Genomic DNA, 25,193 nt, shown 5'->3' on the forward strand with positions numbered 1-25,193 from the left:
CTGAAAAATTGGTTTAAAATGTTCTCTTGAACTTATCCACCTTGGAAGGTGTCCCAGCATGATTACCGAGTGGTAAAAGATCGGGACAAGTTGAAGAACGCTGTAAAGTTATTTTTTGTTTGTTTTGTTCTGTGATTTTTTAAAACTATTTTAAAACTTTGGACTGTGGTGACTTTAAACCTGCGTAAACGTCTTGATTTCTCTCAAAAGTCTTTTTTCAATATCATTGTTGTAAACACATATTTGTACTCCATACGATTGTAAGCCTTCTTAAATTGGAAAAAAATGGGAAAATAATTTATTTACTTGAAACACTTTAAAGAAGCACATCTGGTATGATTATGGTGACTCATCTTTTGTTTATTTTGGCTGATAAAGTCATAATTGTACTTGCAGAATGAGCAATGTCATTAAACAATAAACAACTGAGTGAGGAGTGTATCTTTGTTCCAAAGCCAAAAAGCTCCTGGGACCAGTGTAGGTGTGGCTGCATGTACTTCCTCAAGAAGATTCTTAGGGGCGGCAGACGGCAACTCGCTCTCACCGTGCTAGGCGTGCGCGGGGAGCTGCTCACGTATCCCGGGGCAATTGTGCAGCAGTGGAAGGAATACTTCCAGGAGATCCTCAATCCTACCAACACATATCCACACGGAGGAACAGAGTCGGGAGACTAGGAGGTGGACCATCCAATTTCCGGAGCAGAAGTTGCCGAGGTAGTGAAACAGCTGCAAGGCGGCGCCCGGGGTATCTGAAGGCTCTGGATGTTGTAGGGCTGTCCTGGTTGACACGCCTCTGCAACATTGCATGGACATCGGGCCCAGTGCCCCTGGACTGGCAGACCGGGGTGGTGGTCCCTATTTTTTAAGAGTGAGGACCAGAGGGTGTGTTCCAACTGCAGGGGGATCACACTCCTCAGCTTCCCTGGGAAAGTCTTTGCCAGGGTGCTGAAAAAGAGGATCAGATCGATAGTCGAACCTCTGATCGAGGAGGAACAATGCAGGTTTTGCCCCGGTCGTGGAACCACGGATAAGCTCTTTACCCTTGCTGGGGTGCTTGAGGGGAGTTGGGAGTTTGCCCAACACGTCCACATGTGATTTGTGGACTTGGAAAAGGCCTATGACAAGGTCCCCAGGAGCATCCTGTGGGGGGTGCTCCGGGAGTATGGGGTGGGACGGTCCCTTGATACCGCCCAGTCCCTGTACCACGGAGGAATTGATGAACGTGGCCGAGGAGAGGGCTGTCTTGACGTCACTTCTGAAGCTGCTGCCCCCGAGACACGTGCAGGAAAACAACCAAACGAAACGAAAAGTATTCCAACACGGAGTAAGGAAGGAGCCAGAAAAGCTCAAAATGTATTTTGCCTTTCTCACGTTGATATTCTTCCGTCTTTCATGGTGTTTTCGCCTTCCAGAAGGTAAGAATGATCCCATTTTGCATTGTTCTCCAGCAGATTAAACTAAGATATCGACGGAATTTCGTTGATCTGACTTTTCCTTTTAAACCCTTTACGTTACGTTACATTTTCTGTATTGAAACAATGCATAATTACTAAATAAATCGTTCTTTATATTATAGTTAATTCGTGTTAAAAATGTGTGTATCAAATTTGATACTCCAGGTAAATAAGGTGCTTTATTGCTAAACGGTCATGTCACATTTTTGTGATGTAATCTACATCATGCCTACTACAATACAAACATACACTATTTTGATGATTTATTTAATCTAATTAATGATTGAAATGCCATCTTAAAATACATTTTGGGTATTTTCACAATAACAATTCCTCTGAAACCATAATCGCTATGCTATATTGACAATTTGTTATGTGTCTTTGTTATGTGTATTTTTAGATGTCAAAAAGAATAGAGGAAGAAGAGAGATAAAGAAAGCACATTGAAAATGTCATCAACATGATAATAGATGGCAATTCAAGTGATATGGAGCAGTTAGGAGAAGATGATGAGGATGATGAATGATGAATCAGAAAGTGATGTCTGATGAGTCAGTGATGGGCAAAGCAAAAATGAAAGAATACAGATGGAGAAAAATACAATATCAAGCTCCATCTGTCGATTTCATTGCATGTGTTGAGGAAGGCACAGAGGACAGGTGTGACTGGACACCAGACATGTATTTCAAACAGTTTGTCACTGATGAAATGCTACAGGAAACTGCAGAACAAACAAACCTGTACAGTGTACAAAATGAGTGCAAGTCAGTAAACACAACTGCCAAAGAGATAGAGCAGGTTCTAGGCATGTACATGCATATGGGGTTAGTGCAGATGCCTTGTGTGAGAGCCTACTGGGAGATGGAGACAAAACTCCCTGCAGTTTATGATGTGATGTCTCGAGATCGGTTTCTGAAATTGCTGGCAATGATTCACTTTCAGGACAACCTCAGTGTGTCTGATGATGCAAAGAAAGACAAACTGTGGAAGCTCAGGCAATGGTTTCAAAAACTGCGAGTCCAGTTTCTCTGCATACCTCCTGAAGAATGTCATGCAGTTGATGAAATTATGGTGCCATTCAAGGGAAAATCTCATCTACGTGTCTACATGCCTGCAAAACCTCACAAATGGGGTTTCAAGATGTGGGGACGTGCTGGACAAAGTGGCTTTCTTTATGACTTTGATGTTTGTCGAGGTGCACAAAATCCAGGCAGAGAAAAGTCAGAAGTTGGTGTTACAGGAGAAGTTGTGCTGAAAATGACATCAACACTTCCAGCAAGAAAAAATCACAAGGTCTTTGCAGACAACTACTTTGGACCAGGGGAACTGATGTAAAGGGGGGTCAATGGACTTCAGAGTGAACCAGGACAACAACATCATTGTAAGATGGTACAAAACATGTGAAACGCTGGGATCGCAAATCCAAAGCTCACATAATGGTTCCCAGACCAGCCATTGTTGAAACATATAACAAATTCATGGGAGGTGTTGATCTCCTTGATATGCTGTCTGCACTTTACAAGTTCAGCTTTGGATCCCGAAGATGGTATATGTACATCTGGTGGCACACTGTGACAGTGGCAGTCATCAATGCATGGCACCTCTACAGCAGAGACCAGAAGAAGCTAGAGCCCCAGATAAAACCCATGGGTCTGTGAAGGTTTCAAACCTTCAAACTTTGTTTTTGTGTTTAAAGTTAACATAGTCGTGAGCTAAAAGTTGCCAAAATCGCCAAATGATTTTGTTAAAAGGTTCAATAAACATCTCATTTCCAAAAAATTAGAATTTTCTGGCTATTTTTTGATGTGTCAGACTTTATAGGGGTTAAAGGTAAACAGTGTAGGAACCACAGATGCTTTTGGGCTCTCAATAAATTAGATTTGGCAGAGATTAATGAACCACAGCATGTATTTCTGAGTAATTAATTAGATTTTTTTAATCTAAAATTTTGATTGGCATTGCAACTTCATGAGTTGTTTCTTTCGTTGCATTACAAGGAGATGTAAAACATGGTCATGTGTTTTGTCTTTCTCATCTAGGTTTGAAGCAGCCTGGAGGTAAGATCCCAACAACAATCCTTATGTACTCTCATATTTCACTCCAGTGCACGCCCTCCTCACTTAGCAGCCATGGGAGATGATTGTCAAATGGTTAAATATTAGATGGCAGCAAAGATCAGATTCTAATGCACTGGTTAAGCCTTCACCTATACTTCAATTCTGTGCACTTTAATGATATTTATTTTGTTTTATGATCATCAAATAAAGGCGGTGGAGTAATGTCTGGCTGTTTTTGATACACATCATGTGACCTTTTTGACTGATAGGACTGTCACATGATTGGGATGTGTAAGACAGGTGTTGACACAGGATGTGAATTTGTTTGAATGTGTCACCGTGTCCAATTTTAATTGGCATGGACTGCTTTTAACTAATTATCACAATTCCATGCTGTAACCTTTCTTTATAAATAATTTACATCCATTGCTGTGCATAATGTTCCAATGCAGAATTGCAACTTCATGAGTTGTTTCTTCCGTTGCATTATGAAAACTTCCTTCATTGCAACACATGAAACATCACTGTTGACTTGCATGCGTAAAAAGTCTTATCTGATATCTTCCAGACACCATAGTCATAGTGCAGCTGCAGACCTGGGGAGTGATCGGGGCACAGCAACTCAAGGGCCACGTCCTCCTCAATGGTGTCTCTCTACCTCCAACAAACCAGGAAGTAGATGGCATCATCAAGAGCATGTCGGTTGACGAACACCTACTGAACGTCAACGGCGTCAACCTAACTTCAGTGCTGAGTATGAATCATTGTTTTCTGGTAGTAAATGTAGAGTTAATTTTTTAAATGTACAAATTTATAATTACCCGCATCTCTTTTATTAGGAAGCTGTACTGTTCTGCGTTCACGTGAATGCATACTCAAGGGGTCTGAGCTGCACTGGACCGACCGCATCTTTTGTGATGGCAAAGTCTATCTGACTCTAAGCCCTAATGACACTTGGATGCCCCATGTCCCACAAGCAATGGCTCTAAAGGTGTTGTGGGACCAGGAAATAGGGCGTACAAGGGAGGAGAGGATCCGACTTGAGGAGGGATGCTTCAGGTTAATGAGAAAACTCGGACTTTCTGTTGAAACCTCAGGTACATTAAATAATCCTGACTCAATACTCTAGTATTTTGGCTTAAAAATATTGTATGTTTATTTTTAACTTGCTGCCGGACTTTTTTTAAATTTCCTTCTGACTGCATCAGTCTACTTCTGCATAGAATGCATGACCTATTCTTTGATTTTTATTTCCCTCTCTCACACTTTTTTTTTTTAATAGTCCCAGAGACACTGTTACCTCAGTATGTGATCCCAGTTTTGTGCATCCTGGCATTTGCTGGGTTTGCTACAATCAGCCTTCTCCTTGCCAACAGACTAGGTGAGTAAATCATCGGTTTTGGGTTGATTTTTTTTTTTATTGACTATTGTTGGAATTATGAGATTATGTTGCAGATCTCTGCTGCTGTTGTGACTATTTGAAACAAAAAGCGGGAACTGTTTAATCTTTTTTTACAAGTGGTCTTATTTCCACTTGCCGCGATGAACTGCAGAATAGTCGTGGTTTGTTTTCGAATGCACCCCGTCACATGATTTGGGTATGGCATCTCAAATTCACAAGGAGATGTTAAACATGGTCATGTGCTTTGTCTTTCTCATCTAGGTTTGAAGCAGCCTGGAGGTAAGATCCCAACAACAATCCTTATGTACTCTCATATTTCACTCCAGTGCACGCCCTCCTCACTTAGCAGCCATGGGAGATGATTGTCAAATGGTTAAATATTAGATGGCAGCAAAGATCAGATTCTAAGGCACTGGTTAAGCCTTCACCTATGCTTCAATTCTGTGCACTTTAATGATATTTATTTTGTTTTCTGATCATCAAAAAAAGGTGGTGGAGTAATGTCTGGCTGTTTTTGATACACATCATGTGACTTTTTGACTGATAGGAATGTCACATGATTGGGATGTGTAAGACAGGTGTTGACACAGGATGTGAATTTGTTTGAATGTGTCACCATGTCCAGTTGTTCCTTTGACTGAGGTTGAGTTTGTGTTGTTCTTCTAGGTGTCATTGGATCGATTATACATTATCCTCGGGGCCTCAATGAAATGGTCACAACTGTAGAAGGCCGTATTGTGATCCAAAGAGCCATCTGATCCAGTATTTCTTCGATAGTGCAGCCTTCTTTGTGCGTATACTGTATGCTGAGTGTTACTCGCTATCTAAATGCTATATATTTGGTCACTTGTAAATCCACACCATTTTATGCACTTTATTGCCAATGAACAAGCTTTTAAGTCATATGGACACAAAATATCCTGTCTTATATGTAAATATTGCTGTTGCATAATGTGTAGCATTTTTCTGCACTACTGAACACATGTGGTAAATACCGTATTGGCCCGAATATAAGACGACCCTGATTATAAGACGACCCCCTCTTTTTCAAGACTCAAGTTTGAAAAAAGACTTTTTGAGCACCAAATTTAATTTTTATACAGAAAATAATTACAGTACATCTGAAACAAATGATTATATCTTCGACGCACTTTTCTCCAGATTGTCGCTACATTTCTCTATTTTCTGTTATCTCTTCTCTTCTTTTCATCTCTTTTATTTCTTAACGCTATTTTTTGATTTTTCTTCTTCGTGCTACCGCTATTTTTATTTTTCTTCTTCGTGACAGGGGTTCGCTTTTCCCTGGGACGTTAAGTTCAGCATTCGCTTCAAATATATCTGGCGCCATCTAGCGTTGTGAATGGGTATAATGTCTAGACCGCGAATGTAAGACGACCCCCACTTTTTCAGTCTTGTTTCAACGCAAAAAACACCGTCTTATATTCGGGCCAATACGGTACTTGCAAAACATTTTACTATATTTAGCTTTGTATTGTTACATCATTGATTTGAAATCTTATTTTAATAAAATATACCTTATACCGGCACATATACATTTGTTAGTTTCATGACCAATCAAAAATACATTGTGGATAAGATTATTTTAATCTATTGTGGGCTAAACTGTTTCTGAAAGCAAGACAAAACATCGTTTAAACAAGCACTTATTCATCTGCATCCACGGCTGAAACTTATCTCCCTGTGTTTCCAGCACATGTTATCCTTCAAGATACCAATACATTAAGAACTAGACATATTTTATACGATACAATTTGTTGACATGTTTTAATCAAACTGTGGAGAAAGGTTTCTTTATTGTTCCAAAGATAAATGTGCCAGATTAAAATGTTATTACCAACGGTTGAATTGGTAAGAGTGTACTCTGTCAATTTAAATCATTGTGATTGCCCATTCACACATGTATGCTGTTAAAACTATCTTTCAACTGTATGTGGCACATTTAACCAGTAAGAGTATTTTTGTTGTGTTTAATCCACATATTGATCCTGTCACTCAGCCTTACAGTGTATCTTATTGTATATCCATTTATATATTGAATTAGTGGACCAAAGATGGAAATCAACAATACAATAATTCCAGGTTATGCCATTCTTTTGGAAAGTACTGAAACAACATTTTAAACTTATATTGCATAGGTGCAATCCTGTTTTTCCTCACAAGATGACTCAATCTTTTTTTCCTCATGGTTTTTGCAACAAATATTTCTTCCATAAATATGTGTCATTTACTTGACTTAACACAATCCAAAAGAGACAAGATTACTCTCCACTGAACAACTCTAGTACCGTAATGTGGCCACTAGGTGGCAACAGCTTCGTAAAACGGGGATTGATTTTGCCAGACTTTTTTTTCTTTTTGCCACCGCAAGCGTCACTGACCAATCGAGATGGCAAAGAAAGGCCAGTTCGTCGAGCTCGTCCGCATTGAGCGGCCTGTCAGCAGACAAATCTGCCAACTTGTCCCTGCAGGACTTAAGACGGACTCGTTCCCAGTGAGGGTTGGACTCCACCAGGGCTGCCCTTTGTCACCGGTTCTGTTCATAACTTTTATGGACAGAATTTCTAGGCGCAGCCGGGGAGTGAAGGGTGTCGAGTTCTGTGGGCGGAAGATCTCGTCGCTGCTTTTTGCGGATGACGTAGTTCTTCTGGCACCATCTAGCAGGGACCTCCAACACATTTTGGGGCAGTTCATGACCGAGTGTGAAGCGGCAGGGATGTGGATCAGCACCTCCAAGTCAGAGTCCATGGTCCTCACTCGGAAAAAGGTAGAGTGCCTTCTCCGGGTCGGGGAGGAGTCCTGCCCCAGGTGGAGGAGTTCAAGTATCACGAGTGAGGGTAGGATGGAACGGGGGATTGACAGGTGGAATGGAGCGGCGTCAGCAGTGATGCGTCAGCAGTGATGCGTCATGGTGAAGAAGGAGCTGAGCCGAAAGGCGAAACTCTCGATCTACCGGTCGATCTACATTCCAGTCCTCACCTATGGCCATCAACATTGGGTGATGACCGAAAGAACGAGATCGCGGGTATAAGCGGCTGAAATGAGTTTTCTCCGCAGGGTGGTCGGGCTCAACCTTAGAGATAGGGTGAGAAGCTCGGGGAGGAGCTCGGAGTAGAACCGCTGCTTCTCCACATCGAGAGAAGTCAGCTGAGGTGGCTCGGGCATCTGGCCAGGATGTCTTCAGGACGCCTCCCTTTAGAGGTGTTCTGGACATGTCCCACCGGGAGGAGGCCTCGTGGCCGGCCCAGGACGAGGTGGAGGGATTACATCTCTCGCCTGGCTTGTGAAGAGAATTGTGGTTTCCATGTGTTGTACCATATGTTTCTGTTTTCTGTTAGAAGTAGTTTCGAAGTTAGGGATGGTAGAATCATCAGCAAGTATAATAAAGATAAGCAGTCAGTTGACCCTTAATTGACATGATTTTTGTTTAGACAGTTGTAATCGCAGGAGGAAGTCAGGCTGAAAGTGTTAAAGAGACATCGTAAAACTGGACAGCATAGTGGTGTTGATATGTTCATCTGCGGGAAGAATGTGAACTTTGACCTGGTCATTTGGGAAACAACAGAGAACAAGGACGGTGCCCGCATCCAATGGAACTGGAAGAAGACAAGGTCATCCAAGCAGAAGGACTGGATTGACTGGATTAGCATCAATAATTTATATATGTGTTTCTATAAAAGATTGGGTCAATGGATAGCTAGGTTGTCAGACTTCATGCCCTGACAATTGACTTTGTTATTGTAAGGTTATGAACTGGCCCGGAGCAACACGGGCCCGGAAAAGGAAACCAACAACAAAAAAAACGAAAGGAAAAGTATTCCAAGATCGACCTCTGTGTACACGAGACAACCAAAGACTTTTAAATTGAACCAGCAAAGCTCAAAATGCCTTTTGTCGGAGTTTTCACGTTGATGTTTTTCCATCTTTCATGGTGTTTTCGCATTCGAGAAGGTAAGAATGATCCCATTTTGCATTGTTCTCCAGCAGATTAAACTAAACTATCGAAGGAGTGGTAATTTCGTTTATCTGACTTTTCCTTTTAAACCCTTTACGTTACGTTACATTTTCTGTATTGAAACAATTCATAATTACTAAATAAATCGTTCTTTATATTACAGTTAATTCGTGTTAAAAATGTGTGTATCAAATTTGATACTCCAGGTATATAAGGTGCTTTATCGCTAAACGGTCATTCAATTCAATTCAATCTTTATTTATATGGCACTTTTCATATGCTAGGTAGCACAAAGTGCCTCACAAAGGATAAAAACAGCAAAGAGAACAAGAGAATCAAGAAAAGGACACACACACACACATGCATACAACACACTTACACACACACCCACACACATAAACAAGCTGAGGCATACCTGCTGGAGGTCATGTCATCATCATGCCTACTACAATACAAACATACACTATTTTGATGATTTATTTAATCTAATTAATGATTGAAATGCCATCTTAAAATACATTTTGGGTATTTTCACAATAACAATTCCTCTGAAACCATAATCGCTATGCTATATTGACAATTTGTTATGTGTCTTTGTTATGTGTATTTTTAGATGTCAAAAAGAATAGAGGAAGAAGAGAGACAAAGAAAGCACATTGAAAATGTCATCAACATGATAATAGATGGCAATTCAAGTGACATGGAGCAGTTAGGAGAAGATGATGAGGATGATGAATGATGAATCAGAAAGTGATGTCTGATGAGTCAGTGATGGGCAAAGCAAAAAGGAAAGAATACAGATGGAGAAAAATACAATATCAAGCTCCATCTGTCGATTTCATTGCATATGTTGAGGAAGGCACAGAGGACAGGTGTGACTGGACACCATACATGTATTTCAAACAGTTTGTCACTGATGAAATGCTACAGGAAACTGCAGAACAAAAAAACCTGTACAGTGTACAAAAAGAGTGCAAGTCAGTAAACACAACTGCCAAAGAGATAGAGCAGGTTCTAGGCATCTACATGCATATGGGGTTAGTGCAGATGCCTTGTGTGAGAGCCTACTGGGAGATGGAGACAAAACTCCCTGCAGTTTATGATGTGATGTCTCGAGATCGGTTTCTGAAATTGCTGGCAATGATTCACCTTCAGGACAACCTCAGTGTGTCTGATGATGCAAAGAAAGATAAACTGTGGAAGCTCAGGCAATGGTTTCAAAAACTGCAAGACCAGTTTCTCTGCATACCTCCTGAAGAATGTCATGCAGTTGATGAAATGATGGTGCCATTCAAGGGAAAATCTCATCTATGTGTCTACATGCCTGCAAAACCTCACAAATGGGGTTTCAAGATGTGGGGACGTGCTGGACAAAGTGGCTTTCTTTATGACTTTGATGTTTGTCAAGGTGCACAAAATCCAGACAGAGAAAAGTCAGAAGTTGGTGTTACAGGAGAAGTTGTGCTGAAAATGACATCAACACTTCCAGCAAGAAAAAATCACAAGGTCTTTGCAGACAACTACTTTGCACCAGGGGAACTGATGTAAAGGGGGGTCAATGGACTTCAGAGTGAACCAGGACAACAACATCATTGTAAGATGGTACAAAACATGTGAAACGCTGGGATCGCAAATCCAAAACTCACATAATGGTTCCCAGACCAGCCATTGTTGAAACATATAACAAATTCATGGGAGGTGTTGATCTCCTTGATATGCTGTCTGCACTTTACAAGTTCAGCTTTGGATCCCGAAGATGGTATATGTACATCTTGTGGCACACTGTGACAGTGGCAGTCATCAATGCATGGCACCTCTACAGCAGAGACCAGAAGAAGCTAGAGCCCCAGATGAAACCCATGGGTCTGCGAAGGTTTCAGGCTTTGGTTGGCACTTCTCTCACAAGTGCAGGAAAGAGCAAAATCAAGTGTGGCAGACCACTGTCCTCTCCAGAAGCAACTGCAACACCACCCCGTAAAAGGCCAAGCTGCAGTGTGCCTCTTGATGTGAGAAGGGATGGCATTGATCATTTTCCAACGTGGGAAACCCGACAGAGATGCAAGCACTGCACTGGCAATCACTTCTCACATGTCTACTGTGAGAAGTGTAAGGTGCATCTTTGCCTGAACAAGGAAAGAAACAGTTTTTCGGCCTGCCGAACAAATTAGAATTTTCTGGCTATTTTTTGATGTGTCAGGCTTTATAGGGGTTAAAGGTAAACAGTGTAGGAACCACAGATGCTTTTGGGCTCTCAATAAATTTGATTTGGCAGAGATTAATGAACCACAGCATGTATTTTTGAGTAATTAATTAGATTTTTTTAATCTAAAATTTTGATTGGCATTGCAACTTCATGAGTTGTTTCTTTCGTTGCATTACAAGGAGATCTAAAACATGGTCATGTGTTTTGTCTTTCTCATCTAGGTTTGAAGCAGCCTGGAGGTAAGATCCCAACAACAATCCTTATGTACTCTCATATTTCACTCCAGTGCACGCCCTCCTCACTTAGCAGCCATGGGAGATGATTGTCAAATGGTTAAATATTAGATGGCAGCAAAGATCAGATTCTAACGCACTGGTCAAGCCTTCAGCCATGCTTCAATTCTGTGCACTTTAATGATATTTATTTTGTTTTATGATTATCAAATAAAGGCGGTGGAGTAATGTCTGGCTGTTTTTGATACACATCATGTGACCTTTTTGACTGATAGGACTGTCACATGATTGGGATGTGTAAGACAGGTGTTGACACAGGATGTGAATTTGTTTGAATGTGTCACCATGTCCAATTTTGATTGGCATGGACTGCTTTTAAGTAATTATCACAATTCCATGATATAACTTTTCTTTATAAATAATTTACATACATTGCTGTGCATAATGTTCCGATGCAGAATTGCAACTTCATGAGTTGTTTCTTCCGTTGCATTATGAAAACTTCCTTCATTGCAACACATGAAACATCACTGTTGACTCGCACGCGTAAAAAGTCTTATCTGATATCTTCCAGACACCATAGTCATAGTGCAGCTGCAGACCTGGGGAGTGGTCGGGGCACAGCAACTCAAGGGCCACGTCCTCCTCAATGGTGTCTCTCTTCCTCCAACAAACCAAGAAGTAGATGGCATCATCAAGAGCATGTCGGTTGATGACCACCTACCGAACATCGTCGGCGTCAACCTGGCTTTAGTGCTGAGTATGAATCATTGTGTTCTGGTTGTAAATGTAAAGTTTCTTTTTTTAAATGTACAAATTTATAATTACCCTCATCTCTTTTATTAGGAAGCTGTACTGTTCTGCGTTCACGTGACTGCATACTCGAGGGGTCTGAGCTGCACTGGACCGACCGCATCTTTTGTGATGGCAAAGTCTATCTGACTCTAGGCCCTAATGACACTTGGATACCCCATGTCCCACAAGCGATGGCCCTAAAGGCGTTGTGGGACCAGGAAATAGGGCGTACAAGGGAGGAGAGGATCCGACTTCAGGAGGGATGCTTCAGGTTAATGAGAAAACTCGGACTTTCTGTTGAAACCTCAGGTACATTAAATAATCCTGACTCAATTCTGTAGTATTTTGGCGTAACCATATTGTATGTTTATTTTAACTTGCTGCCTGAATTTTTTTGAATTTCCTTCTGACTGCATCAGTCTACTTCTGCATAGAATGCATGACCTATTCTTTGATTTTTACGTCCCTCTCAGAGACACTGTTACTTCAGTATGTGATCCCAGTTTTGTGCATCCTGGCATTTACTGGGTTTACTGCAATCAGCCTTCTCCTTGCCAACAGACTGGGTGAGTAAATCATCGGTTTTGGGTTGATTTATTATTTATTTTTATTGACTATTGTTGGAATTATGAGATTATGTTGCAGATCTCTGCTGCTGTTGTGACTATTTGAAACAAAAAGCGGGAACTGTTTAATCTTTTTTTACAAGTGGTCTTATTTCCACTTGCCGCGATGAACTGCAGAATAGTCGTGGTTTGTTTTCGAATGCACCCCGTCACATGATTTGGGTATGGCATCTCAAACTCACAAGGAGATGTTAAACATGGTCATGTGTTTTGTCTTTCTCATCTAGGTTTGAAGCAGCCTGGAGGTAAGATCCCAACAACAATCCTTATGTACTCTCATATTTCACTCCAGTGCATGCCCTCCTCACTTAGCAGCCATGGGAGATGATTGTCAAATGGTTAAATATTAGATGGCAGCAAAGATCAGATTCTAAGGCACTGGTTAAGCCTTCACCTATGCTTCAATTCTGTGCACTTTAATGATATTTATTTTGTTTTCTGATCATCAAATAAAGGTGGTGGAGTAATGTCTGGCTGTTTTTGATACACATCATGTGACTTTTTTGACTGATAGGACTGTCACATGATTGGGATGTGTAAGACAGGTGTTGACACAGGATGTGAATTTGTTTGAATGTGTCACCATGTCCAGTTGTTCCTTTGACTGAGGTTCAGTTTGTGTTGTTCTTCTAGGTGTCATTGGATCGATTATACATTATCCTCGGGGCCTCAATTAAATGGTCACAACTGTAGAAGGCCGTATTGTGATCCAAAGAGCCATCTGATCCAGCATTTCTTCGATAGTGCAGCCTTCTTTGTGCGTATACTGTATGCTGAGTGTTACTCGCTATCTAAATGCTATATATTTGGTCACTTGTAAATCCACACCATTTTATGCACTTTATTGCCAATGAACAAGCTTTTAAGTCATATGGACACAAAATATCCTGTCTTATATGTAAATATTGCTGTTGCATAATGTGTAGCATTTTTCTGCACTACTGAACACATGTGGTAAATACTTGCAAAACATTTTACTATATTTAGCTTTGTATTGTTACATCATTGATTTGAAATCTTATTTTAATAAAATATAACTTATACCAGCACATATACATTTGTTAGTTTCATGACCAATCAAAAATACATTGTGGATAAGATTATTTTAATCTATTGTGGGCTAAACTGTTTCTGAAAGCAAGACAAAACATCTTTTAAACAAGCACTTTTTCATCTGCACCCACGGCTGAAACTTATCTCCCTGTGTTTCCAGCACATGTTATCCTTCAAGATACCAATACATTAAGAACTAGACATATTTTATACGATACAATTTGTTGACATGTTTTAATCAAACTGTGGAGAAAGGTTTCTTTATTGTTCCAAAGATAAATGTGCCAGATTAAAATGTTATTACCAACGGTTGAATTGGTAAGAGTGTACTCTGTCATTTTAAATCATTGTGATTGCCCATTCACACATGTATGCTGTTAAAACTATCTTTCAACTGTATGTGGCACATTTAACCAGTATGAGTATTTTTCTTGTGTTTAATCCACATATTGATCCTGTCACTCAGCCTTACAGTGTATCTTAATGTATATCCATTTATATATTGAATTACTGGACCAAAGATGGAAATCAACAATACAATAATTCCAGGTTATGCCATTCTTTTGGAAAGTACTGAAACAACATTTTAAACTTATATTGCATAGGTGCAATCCTGTTTTTCCTCACAAGATGACTCAATCTTTTTTTTCCTCATGGTTTTTGTAACAAATATTTCTTCCATAAATATGTGTCATTTACTTGACTTAACACAATCCAAAAGAGACAAGATTACTCTCCACTGAACAACTCTAGTACCGTAATGTGGCCACTAGGTGGCAACAGCTTCGTAAAACGGGGATTGATTTTGCCAGACTTTCTTTTTTTTTGCCACCGCAAGCGTCACTGAGCAATCGAGATGGCAAAGAAAGGCCAGTTGGTCGAGCTCGTCCGCATTGAGCGGCCTGTCAGCAGACAAATCTGCCAACTTGTCCCTGCAGGACTTAAGACGGACTCGTTCCCAGTGAGGGTTGGACTCCACCAGGGCTGCCCTTTGTCACCGGTTCTGTTCATAACTTTTATGGACAGAATTTCTAGGCGCAGCCGGGGAGTGAAGGGTGTCGAGTTCTGTGGGCGGAAGATCTCGTCGCTGCTTTTTGCGGATGACGTAGTTCTTCTGGCACCATCTAGCAGGGACCTCCAACACATTTTGGGGCAGTTCATGACCGAGTGTGAAGCGGCAGGGATGTGGATCAGCACCTCCAAGTCAGAGTCCATGGTCCTCACTCGGAAAAAGGTAGAGTGCCTTCTCCGGGTCGGGGAGGAGTCCTGCCCCAGGTGGAGGAGTTCAAGTATCACGAGTGAGGGTAGGATGGAACGGGGGATTGACAGGTGGAATGGAGCGGCGTCAGCAGTGATGCGTCAGCAGTGATGCGTCATGGTGAAGAAGGAGCTGAGCCGGAAGGCGAAACTCTCGATCTACCGGTCGATCTACATTCCAGTCCTCACCTATGGCCATCAACATTGGGTGATGACCGAAAGAACGAGATCGTGGGTATAAGCGGCTGAAATGAGTTTTCTCCGCAGGGTGGTCGGGCTCAACCTTAGAGATAGGGTGAGAAGCTCGGGGAGGAGCTCGGAGTAGAACCGCTGCTTCTCCACATCGAGAGAAGTCAGCTGAGGTGGCTCGGGCATCTGGCCAGGATGTCTTCAGGATGCCTCCCTTTAGAGGTGTTCTGGACATGTCCCACCAGGAGGAGGCCTCGTGGCCGGCCCAGGACGAGGTGGAGGGATTACATCTCTCGCCTGGCTTGTGAAGAGAATTGTGGTTTCCATGTGTTGTACCATATGTTTCTGTTTTCTGTTAGAAGTAGTTTCGAAGTTAGGGATGGTAGAATCATCAGCAAGTATAATAAAGATAAGCAGTCAGTTGACCCTTAATTGACATGATTTTTGTTTAGACAGTTGTAATCGCAGGAGGAAGTCAGGCTGAAAGTGTTAAAGAGACATCGTAAAACTGGACAGCATAGTGGTGCTGTCGTGTTTTTTTTTCGAATGCACCCCGTCACATGATTTGGGTATGGCATCTCAAACTGTGGGAAGAATGTGAACTTTGACCTGGCTATTTGGGAAACAAAAGAGAACAAGGACTGTGCCCACATCCAATGGAACTGGAAGAAGAAGACAAGGTCATCCAAGCAGAAGGACTGGATTGACTGGATTCGCATCAATAATTTACATATGCGTTTCTATAAAAGATTGGGTCAATGGATAGCTAGGTTGTCAGACTTCATGCCCTGACAATTGACTTTGTTATTGTAAGGTTATGAACTGGCCCGGAGCTCTGTAATGTTTGTATCTTGAATTGGTTCTATTTGCTAAATACATGTTGAAATGTATTTTTGTTCTTCAAGTCTTCATTCAGAGAACACGCGGATCGGCGGTGACACACGAAGCGGTATTGCGATCCAACACTTGGGAGCGGCTGGGGGTCCCCACGGAGGAATTGATGAAAGTGGCCGAGGAGAGGGCTGTCTGGGCGTCCCTCCTGAAGCTGCTGCTGCGCCCGCAACACGGGCCCGGAAAAGGAAAACAACAAAAAAAAAACGAAACGAAAAGTATTCCAACCCGACCGCTGTGTACACGAGACAACCAAGGACTTTTAAATTGAACCAGCAAAGCTCAAAATGCCTTTTGTCGGAGTTCTCACGTTGATGTTCTTCCATCTTTCATGGTGTTTTCGCGTTCCAGTAGGTAAGAATCTCATGATCCAGCTTTGCATTGTTCTCCAGCAGATTAGAAAAGAATACTGACGCTCACCAAACTAAGCTATCGACGGAATGGTAATTTCCTGTGGTTGACGTTGCTCTGACTTTTCCTTTTAAACCCTTTACATTAGTTTTCAAGTACACAAATACATACTCACTAAATTTTGCTTGATAGATTTAGTGCTCATTGTCAGAGACGTATTGGTATTTTGAGTGACTGTGGAAATCTCTGCCATAGATTTCTTTTAAAAGTAAACAGTGTAGGAACCACAGATGCTTTTGGGCTCTCAATAAATTTGATTTGGCAGAAATTAATGAACCACAGCATGTATTTTTGAGTAATTAATTAGTTTTTTTTAATCTAAAATTTTGATTGGCATGGACTGCTTTTAACTAATTATCACATTTCCATTATGTAACTTTTCTTTATAAATAATTTACATCCATTGCTGTGCATAATGTTCCAATGCAGAATTGCAACTTCATGAGTTGTTTCTTCTGTTGCATTATGAAAACATCCTTCATTGCAACACATGAAACATCACTGTTGACTCGCACGCGTAAAAAGTCTTATCTGATATCTTCCAGACACTGCCATAGTCCAGATGCAGACCTGGGGAGTGGTCGGGGCACAGCAACTCAAGGGTCACGTCCTCCTCAATGGTGTCTCTCTTCCACCAACAAACCAGGAAGTAGCTGGCATCATCAAGAGCATGTCGGTTGATGAACACCTACTGAATGTCATTGGCATCAACCTGGCTTTAGTGCTGAGTATGAATCATTGTTTTCTGGTTGTAAATGTAAAGTTTATTTTTTTAAATGTACAAATTTATAATTACCCTCATCTCTTTTATTAGGAAGCTGTACTGTTCTGCGTTCACGTGAATGCATACTCAAGGGGTCTGAGCTGCACTGGACCGACCGCATCTTTTGTGATGGCAAAGTCTATCTGAGTCTAGGCCCTAATGACACTTGGAGGCCCCATGTCCCACAAGCAATGGCTCTAAAGGTGTTGTGGGACCAGGAAATAGGGCGTACAAGGGAGGAGAGGATCCGACTTAAGGAGGGATGCTTCAGGTTAATGAGAGAACTCGGACTTTCTGTTGAAACCTCAGGTACATTAAATAATCCTGACTCAATGCTGTAGTATTTTGGCTTAAAAATATTGTATGTTTATTTTTAACTTGCTGCCTGACTTTTTTTAAATTTCCTTCTGACTGCATCAGTCTACTTCTGCATAGAATACATGACCTATTCTTTGATTTTTATTTCCTCTCTCACTCTTTTTTTTAATAGTCCCAGAGACACGGTTACTTCAGTATGTGATCCCAGTTTTGTGCATCCTGGCATTTACTGGGTTTGCTGCAATCAGCCTTCTCCTTGCCAACAGACTCGGTGAGTAAATCATCGGTTTTGGGTTGATTTTTTTTTTTATTGACTGTTGTTGGAATTATGAGATTATGTTGCAGATCTCTGCTGCTGTTGTGACTATTTGAAACAAAAAGCGGGAACTGTTTAATCTTTTTTTACAAGTGGGCTTATTTCCACTTGCCACGATGAACTGCAGAATAGTCGTGGTTTGTTTTCGAATGTACCCTGTCACATGATTTGGGTATGGCATCTCAAACTCACAAACAGATCTAAAACATGGTCATGTGTTTTGTCTTTCTCATCTAGGTTTGAACCAGCCTGGAGGTAAGATCCCAACAACAATCCTTATGTACTCTCATATTTCACTCCAGTGCACGCCCTCCTCACTTAGCAGCCATGGGAGATGATTGTCAAATGGTTAAATATAAGATGGCAGCAAAGATCAGATTCTAACGCACTGGTCAAGCCTTCACCTATGCTGCAATTCTGTGCACTTTAGTGATATTTATTTTGTTTTATGATCATCAAATAAAGGTGGTGGAGTAATGTGGCTGCTGTTTTTAATACACATCATGTGACTTTGATGACTGATAGGTCTGTCACATGATTGGGATGTGTAAGACAGGTGTTGACACAGGATGTGAATTTGTTTGAATGTGTTACCATGTCCAGTTGTTCCTTTGACTGAGGTTCAGTTTGTGTTGTTCTTCTAGGTGTTATTGGATCGATTATACATTATCCTCGGGGCCTCAATTAAATGGTCACAACTGTAGAAGGCCGTACTGTGAGCCAAAGAGCCATCTGATCCAGCATTTCTTTGATAGTGCAGCCTTCTTTGTGCGTATACTGTATGCTGAGTGTTACTCGCTATCTAAATGCTGTATATATGGTCACTTGTAAATCCACACCATTCTATGCACTTTATTGCCAATGAACGAGGTTTTAAATCATATGGACAAAAAATATCTTATCTTATATGTAAATATTGCTGTTGCATAATGTGTAGCATTTTTCTGCACTGCTGAACACAAATACTGTATGTGGTAAATACTTGCAAAACATTTTACTGTATTTAGCTTTGTATTGTTACATCATTGATTTGAAATTCTATTTTAATAAAATATACCTTATACCGGCACATATATACACATACACACACACACACACACACATATATATATATATACAATTTGTTGACATGTTTTAATCAAACTGTGGAGAAAGGTTTCTTTATATTGCTACTAAGATAAATGTACCAGATTAAAATATTATTACCAACGGTTGAATTGGTAAAAGTGCACTCTGTCAATTTAAATCATTAAGTGATTGCCCATTCACACATGTACGCAGTTAAAACTATATTTCAACTGTATGTGGCACATTTAACCAGTATGAGTATTTTTCTTGTGTTTAATCCACATATTGATCCTGTCACTCAGCCTTACAGTGTATCTTATTGTATATCCATTTATATATTGAATTAGTGGACCAAAGATGGAAATCAACAATACAATAATTCCAGGTTATGCCATTCTTTTGGAAAGTACTGAAACAACATTTTAAACTTATATGGCATAGGTGCAATCCTGTTTTTCCTCACAAGATGACTCAATCTTTTTTTCCTCAAGGTTTTTGCAACAAATATTTCTTCCATAAATATGTGTCATTTACTTGACTTTACACAATCAAAAAGAGACAAGATTACTCTCCACTGAACAACTCTAGTACCGTAATGTGGCCACTAGGTGGCAACAGCTTCGTAAAACGGGGATTGATTTTGCCAGACTTTTTTTTTTTGCTACCACAAGCGTCACTGAGCAATCGAGATGGCAAAGAAAGGTCAGTTCGTCGAGCTTGTCCGCATTGAGCGGCCTGTCACCAGACAAATCTGCCAGCTTGTCCCTGGGTTCCTCAAAAACACCAAGCGAAACTCAATATTGAATTAACATGCAATATTGACCTGCAGGTGAATTGTTGTCACTGTAAACAACGCTGGTGGTACTTGTGTTATAGGCAAAAGTAAGAAGCAGACCCCCTGTAAAATGGGAGGTGACCGCTTCATCCCTGTCAGAAACAATAAACAGATGGATGTGGCCAGCTTCTTGCTTACAAAAGAAAATGAGCCCGTGGAAGCAAAAAACAACACAGCTTTGTCATCAGTAAGTCGTGGCTATACATCCCAAACCGTGTGTATAGTGGGTTGGATGAATTTCAAAGACTGAAAACATATTTCATTTTTTTAAATAAAGGAAACTCAGAAGGCTTGGTCCATATCCCTTAATGGATACAACATAGAGGATGCAAAGATTTTGCACCTAGGAGGGAGACCACTGAATGCTCCAGAAGGTAAGGCAGTATATTTGAGCTAAAGCATCGCTTGGTATGACTATGGTATCATAGCTATAATTTTATGCACAATGACATTTCTTTGCATGTTATCAAAACAACCTGAAAGTCCTCTACAGTCAAGCTACAACGCCTGCCTCTGTCAAAAAAACAAGATACATTTCTTCAACTCCTGACAGAATCTTGGATGCTCCTGAACTTCGAAATGATTTTTGTAAGTCTGAGAATTGCCATTACATCTTGATACTGTGTGATGGAGTAGATGTACATTTATTCTCATTGTCGTAGTTCACTTGTTACGGTTTGGGGGTTTACAGGACCCGAAAGCAGGCAGGAATGCAGTGATAAAAAGTCCCAAAATAGGTTTTATTCAAGTAAACAAATCAAACTGGTAGTCCTCCTGGACTGCGGGGAAGCACTCGTTCAATCTTCCGGGGCGCACAGAGCGCTCCAACGCGGAGCCAATACAGGAGTCGGGTTCTGCACACTCACGAGTCCAGCAGGACGGCATGGAGTCCTCAAACGCACAGGGGAAGGCACCAGGCAGGCGCTCCCTCCGTAAATAGGAGGCCTGATGGAAATTGTCGACAGGTGCGCCCGCCTGCAGCGCCAGCTGTTGCCAATAATGACTCCTCCACGCCCCCTGTAGGAACAGCCAAACATAACCCGGAACCCTGGACCCAAACACTTGTGTGTTTTCTAATTGCATAACACAGCCAGAACTGAATGATTTCTCCTTCATCCTCTAAGCAGAACTATTTGAAAGAACAACAAATAGAATTCGTATTGCTGAAAAATTGGTTTAAAATGTTCTCTTACCCTTATTTACCTTGGAAGGTGTCCGGGCATGATCACCATGTTGTAAAAGATCGGGACAAGTTGAAGAACGCTGTCAATTTATTTTGTGTTTGTTTTGTTCTGTGATTTATTTTTGTACTTTTTTTTTTTTAAATATTTTAAAACTTTTTTCACATGGAAGGATCGCTTTTGGACTGTGGTGACTTTAAACCTGCGTAAACGTCTTAATTTCTCTCAAAAGTCTTGAAAGATGTTTTCAATATCATTGTTGTAAACACATATTTGTATTCTACACGATTGTAAGCCTTCTTAAATTGGAAAAAAAAAGGAAAACAATTGATTTACTTTAAACACTTGAAAGAAAGAAGCACATCTCGTATGATTATGGTGACTCATCTTTTCTTTTCTTTCTTTTGGCTGATAAAGGCATGATTATACTTGCAAAATTATAAACATTTGAGTGAGAAGTGTATCATTGTCCCAAAGGCAAAAAGCTCCTGGGACCAGTGCAACTTGAACGTCACACGTGTGGGCGTGGCTACATGTACATCCCCGAGAACGTTTGATTGTAAATAAAATCGCTGGTGCAACATTGTTAGCCAATCAGAAACAAGAGAGCGAGGGCTCAAAGACGAAGCCGGCGTCATTATTTTCTCAGGTGCAGAGACCCGTGTTGATCATCTGACAATCGTTCAGATTGGGTTTCAGTTTTAATTTCGCTTTCACGATGAGTATTGCAAGCGATAACGTTTTAGTGGATTAAAGAGGTCCTCGCCGACAGCTGCAACGCCTGTACACGAGACAACCAAGGACGTTTAAACCGAACGAGCAAAGCTCAAAATGCATTTTGTCGGAGTTCTCACGTTGATGTTCTTCCATCTTTCATGGTGTTTTCGCGTTCCAGTAGGTAAGAATCTCATGATCCAGCTTTGCATTGTTCTCCAGCAGATTAGAAAAGAATACTGACGCTCACCAAACTAAGCTATCGACGGAATGGCAATTTCCTGTGGTTGACGTTGCTCTGACTTTTCCTTTTAAACCCTTTACGTTAGTTTTCAAGTACACAAATACATACTCACTAAATTTTGCTTGATAGATTTAGTGCTCATTGCCAGAGACGTATTGGTATTTTGAGTGACTGTGGAAATCTCTGCTATAGATTTCTTTTAAAAGTAAACAGTATAGGAACCACAGATGCTTTTGGACTCACAATAAATTTGATTTGGCAGAGATTAATGAACCACAGCATGTATTTTTGAGTAATTAATGCGTTATTTAAAAAAAATAATCTAAAACTAATCATCACAATTCTATGCTTTAACTTTTCTTTATAAATAATTTACATCCATTGCTGTGCATAATGTTCCAATGCAGAATTGCAACTTCATGAGTTGTTTCTTCCGTTGCATTATGAAAACTTCCTTCATTGCAACACATGAAACATCACTGTTGACTCGCACGCGTAAAAAGTCTTATCTGATATCTTCCAGACACCGCCATAGTCCAGATGCAGACCTGGGGAGTGATCGGGGCAGAGCAACTCAAGGGCCACGTCCTCCTCAATGGTGTCTCTCTTCCTCCAACAAACCAGGAAGTAGATGACATCATCAAGAGCATGTCGGTTGATGAACACGTACCGAATGTCGTCGGCGTCAACCTGACTTCAGTGCTGAGTATGAATAATTGTTTTCTGGTAGTAAATGTAGAGTTAATTTTTTAAATGTACAAATTTATAATTACCCTCATCTTTCCTACTAGTAACCTGTACTGTTCTGCGTTCACGTGAATGCATACTCGAGGGGTCTGAGCTGCACTGGACCGACCGCATCTTTTGTGATGGCAAAGTCTATCTGAGTCTAAGCCCTAATGACACTTGGATGCCCCATGTCCCACAAGCAATGGCCCTAAAGATGTTGTGGGACCAGGAAATAGGGCGTACAAGGGAGGAGAGGATCCGACTTCAGGAGGGATGCTTCAGGTTAATGAGAGAACTCGGACTTTCTGTTGAAACCTCAGGTACATTAAATAATCCTGACTCAGTGCTGTAGTATTTTGGCTTAAAAATATTGTATGTTTATTTTTAACTTGCTGCCGGACTTTTTTTTAAATTTCCTTCTGACTGCATCAGTCTACTTCGGCATAGAATGCATGACCTATTCTTTGATTTTTATTTCCCTCTCTCACACTTTTTTTTTTTAATAGTCCCAGAGACACGGTTACCTCAGTATGTGATCCCAGTTTTGTGCATCCTGGCATTTGCTGGGTTTATTGCAATCAGCCTTCTCCTTGCTAACAGACTCGGTGAGTAAATCATAGGTTTTGGGTTGATTTATTATTTATTTTTATTGACTATTGTTGGAATTATGAGATTATGTAGCAGATCTCTGCTGCTGTTGTGACTATTTGAAACAAAAAGCAGGAACTGTTTTTACAAGTGGGATTATTTCCACTTGCCGCGATGAACTGCAGAATAGTCGTGGTTTGTTTTCGAATGCACCCCGTCACATGATTTGGGTATGGCATCTCAAACTCACAAGGAGATGTTAAACATGGTCATGTGTTTTGTCTTTCTCATCTAGGTTTGAAGCAGCCTGGAGGTAAGATCCCAACAACAATCCTTATGTACTCTCATATTTCACTCCAGTGCATGCCCTCCTCACTTAGCAGCCATGGGAGATGATTGTCAAATGGTTAAATATTAGATGGCAGCAAAGATCAGATTCTAACGCACTGGTTAAGCCTTCACCTATGCTGCAATTCTGTGCACTTTAGTGATATTTATTTTGTTTTCTGATCATCAAAAAAAGGCGGTGGAGTAATGTCTGGCTGTTTTTGATACACATCATGTGACTTTTATGACTGATAGGTCTGTCACATGATTGGGATGTGTAAGACAGGTGTTGACACAGGATGTGAATTTGTTTGAATGTGTTACCATGTCCAGTTGTTCCTTTGACTGAGGTTCAGTTTGTGTTCTTCTAGGTGTCATTGGATCGGTTATACATTATCCTCGGGGCCTCAATGAAATGGTCACAACTGTAGAAGGCCGTATTTACAGGACCTTGTGATCCAAAGAGCCATCTTATCTTATCTTTTCTTTGATAGCGCAGCCCTCTTTGTGCGTATACTGTATGTGCTGAGTGTTGCCTGCTCTCTAAATGCTATATATTTGGTCACTTGTGAATCCACACCATTTTATGCACTTTATTGCCAATGCACAAGCTTTTAAATCATATGGACACAAAATATCTAAATATTGCTGTTGCATAATATGTAGCATTTTTCTGCACTGCTGAACACAAATACTGTATGTGGTAAATACTGTACCTGCAAAACTTTTTAGTGTATTTAGCTTTGTATTGTTACATCATTGATTTGAAATCTTATTTTAATAAAATATACCTTATACCAGCACATATACATTTGTTAGTTTCATGACCAATCAAAAATACATTGTGGATAAGATTATTTTAATCTTTTGTGGGCTAAACTGTTTCTGAAAGCAAGACAAAATGTCTTTTAATCAAGCACTTATTCATCTGCATCCACGGCTGAAACTTATCTCCCTGTGTTTCCAGCACATGTTATCCTTCAAGATACCAATACATTAAGAACTAGACATATTTTATACGATACAATTTGTTGACATGTTTTAATCAAACTGTGGAGAAAGGTTTCTTTATATTGTTCCTCAGATAAATGTGCCAGATTAAAATGTTATTACCAACGGTTGAATTGGTAAGAGTGTACTCTGTCAATTTAAATCATTAAGTGATTGCCCATTCACACGTGTACTGTATGCAGTTAAAACCAGCTTTCATCTCTGTATGTGACAAATTTAACCAGTAAGAGTATTTTTCTTGTGTTTAATCCACATATTGATCCTGTCACTCAGCCTTTTAGTGTCTCTCATATTGTATATCCATTTATAGATTGAATTACTGGACCAAAGATGGAAATCAACAATACAATAATTCCAGGTTATGCCATTCTTTTGGAAAGTACTGAAACAACATTTTAAACTTGTATTGCATAGGTGCACTGTGACCTGTTTTTCCTCATGAGATGACTCAATCTTTTTTTTTTTGCAACAAATATTTCTTCCATAAATATGCGTCATTAACTTGACTACACAATCCAAAAGAGACAAGATTACTCTCCACTGAACAACTCTAGTA

At 40.5% G+C, this 25,193-nt stretch overlaps 1 protein-coding gene across 35 annotated transcripts; it reads left to right on the forward strand.

Moving 5' to 3' along the window:
* Positions 1–507: 507 nt before the first annotated feature.
* LOC130538439 (uncharacterized) lies at positions 508–24,431 on the forward strand. Of its 35 annotated transcripts, XR_008953864.1 has the most exons (15): positions 510–1,414; positions 3,493–3,510; positions 4,079–4,264; positions 4,350–4,607; positions 4,793–4,891; positions 5,174–5,191; positions 5,579–5,702; positions 13,376–15,029; positions 16,147–16,486; positions 17,089–17,271; positions 17,358–17,615; positions 17,797–17,895; positions 18,178–18,195; positions 18,585–18,708; positions 23,998–24,431. XR_008953864.1 is itself a non-coding variant. In XM_057056018.1 (9 exons), exons 1-8 carry the CDS (start codon positions 1,117–1,119, stop codon positions 13,448–13,450), a joined length of 963 nt encoding a protein of 320 aa, XP_056911998.1. In that variant the 5' UTR covers positions 510–1,116; the 3' UTR covers positions 13,451–13,499; positions 23,998–24,102. The 35 variants fall into 35 exon arrangements, 16 of the variants coding, with proteins under 16 accessions (XP_056912003.1, XP_056912004.1, XP_056912006.1 ...); XR_008953877.1 differs by lacking the exon at positions 23,998–24,431 and having other exon boundaries at positions 508–1,414; positions 4,799–4,891; positions 18,585–19,011; XR_008953865.1 differs by lacking the exons at positions 18,178–18,195; positions 18,585–18,708 and adding an exon at positions 23,595–23,612.
* The last annotated feature ends 762 nt before the right edge of the window (positions 24,432–25,193 follow it).

Source organism: Takifugu flavidus, chromosome 15, assembly GCF_003711565.1.
Source record: "Takifugu flavidus isolate HTHZ2018 chromosome 15, ASM371156v2, whole genome shotgun sequence".
NCBI lineage: Eukaryota > Metazoa > Chordata > Actinopteri > Tetraodontiformes > Tetraodontidae > Takifugu > Takifugu flavidus.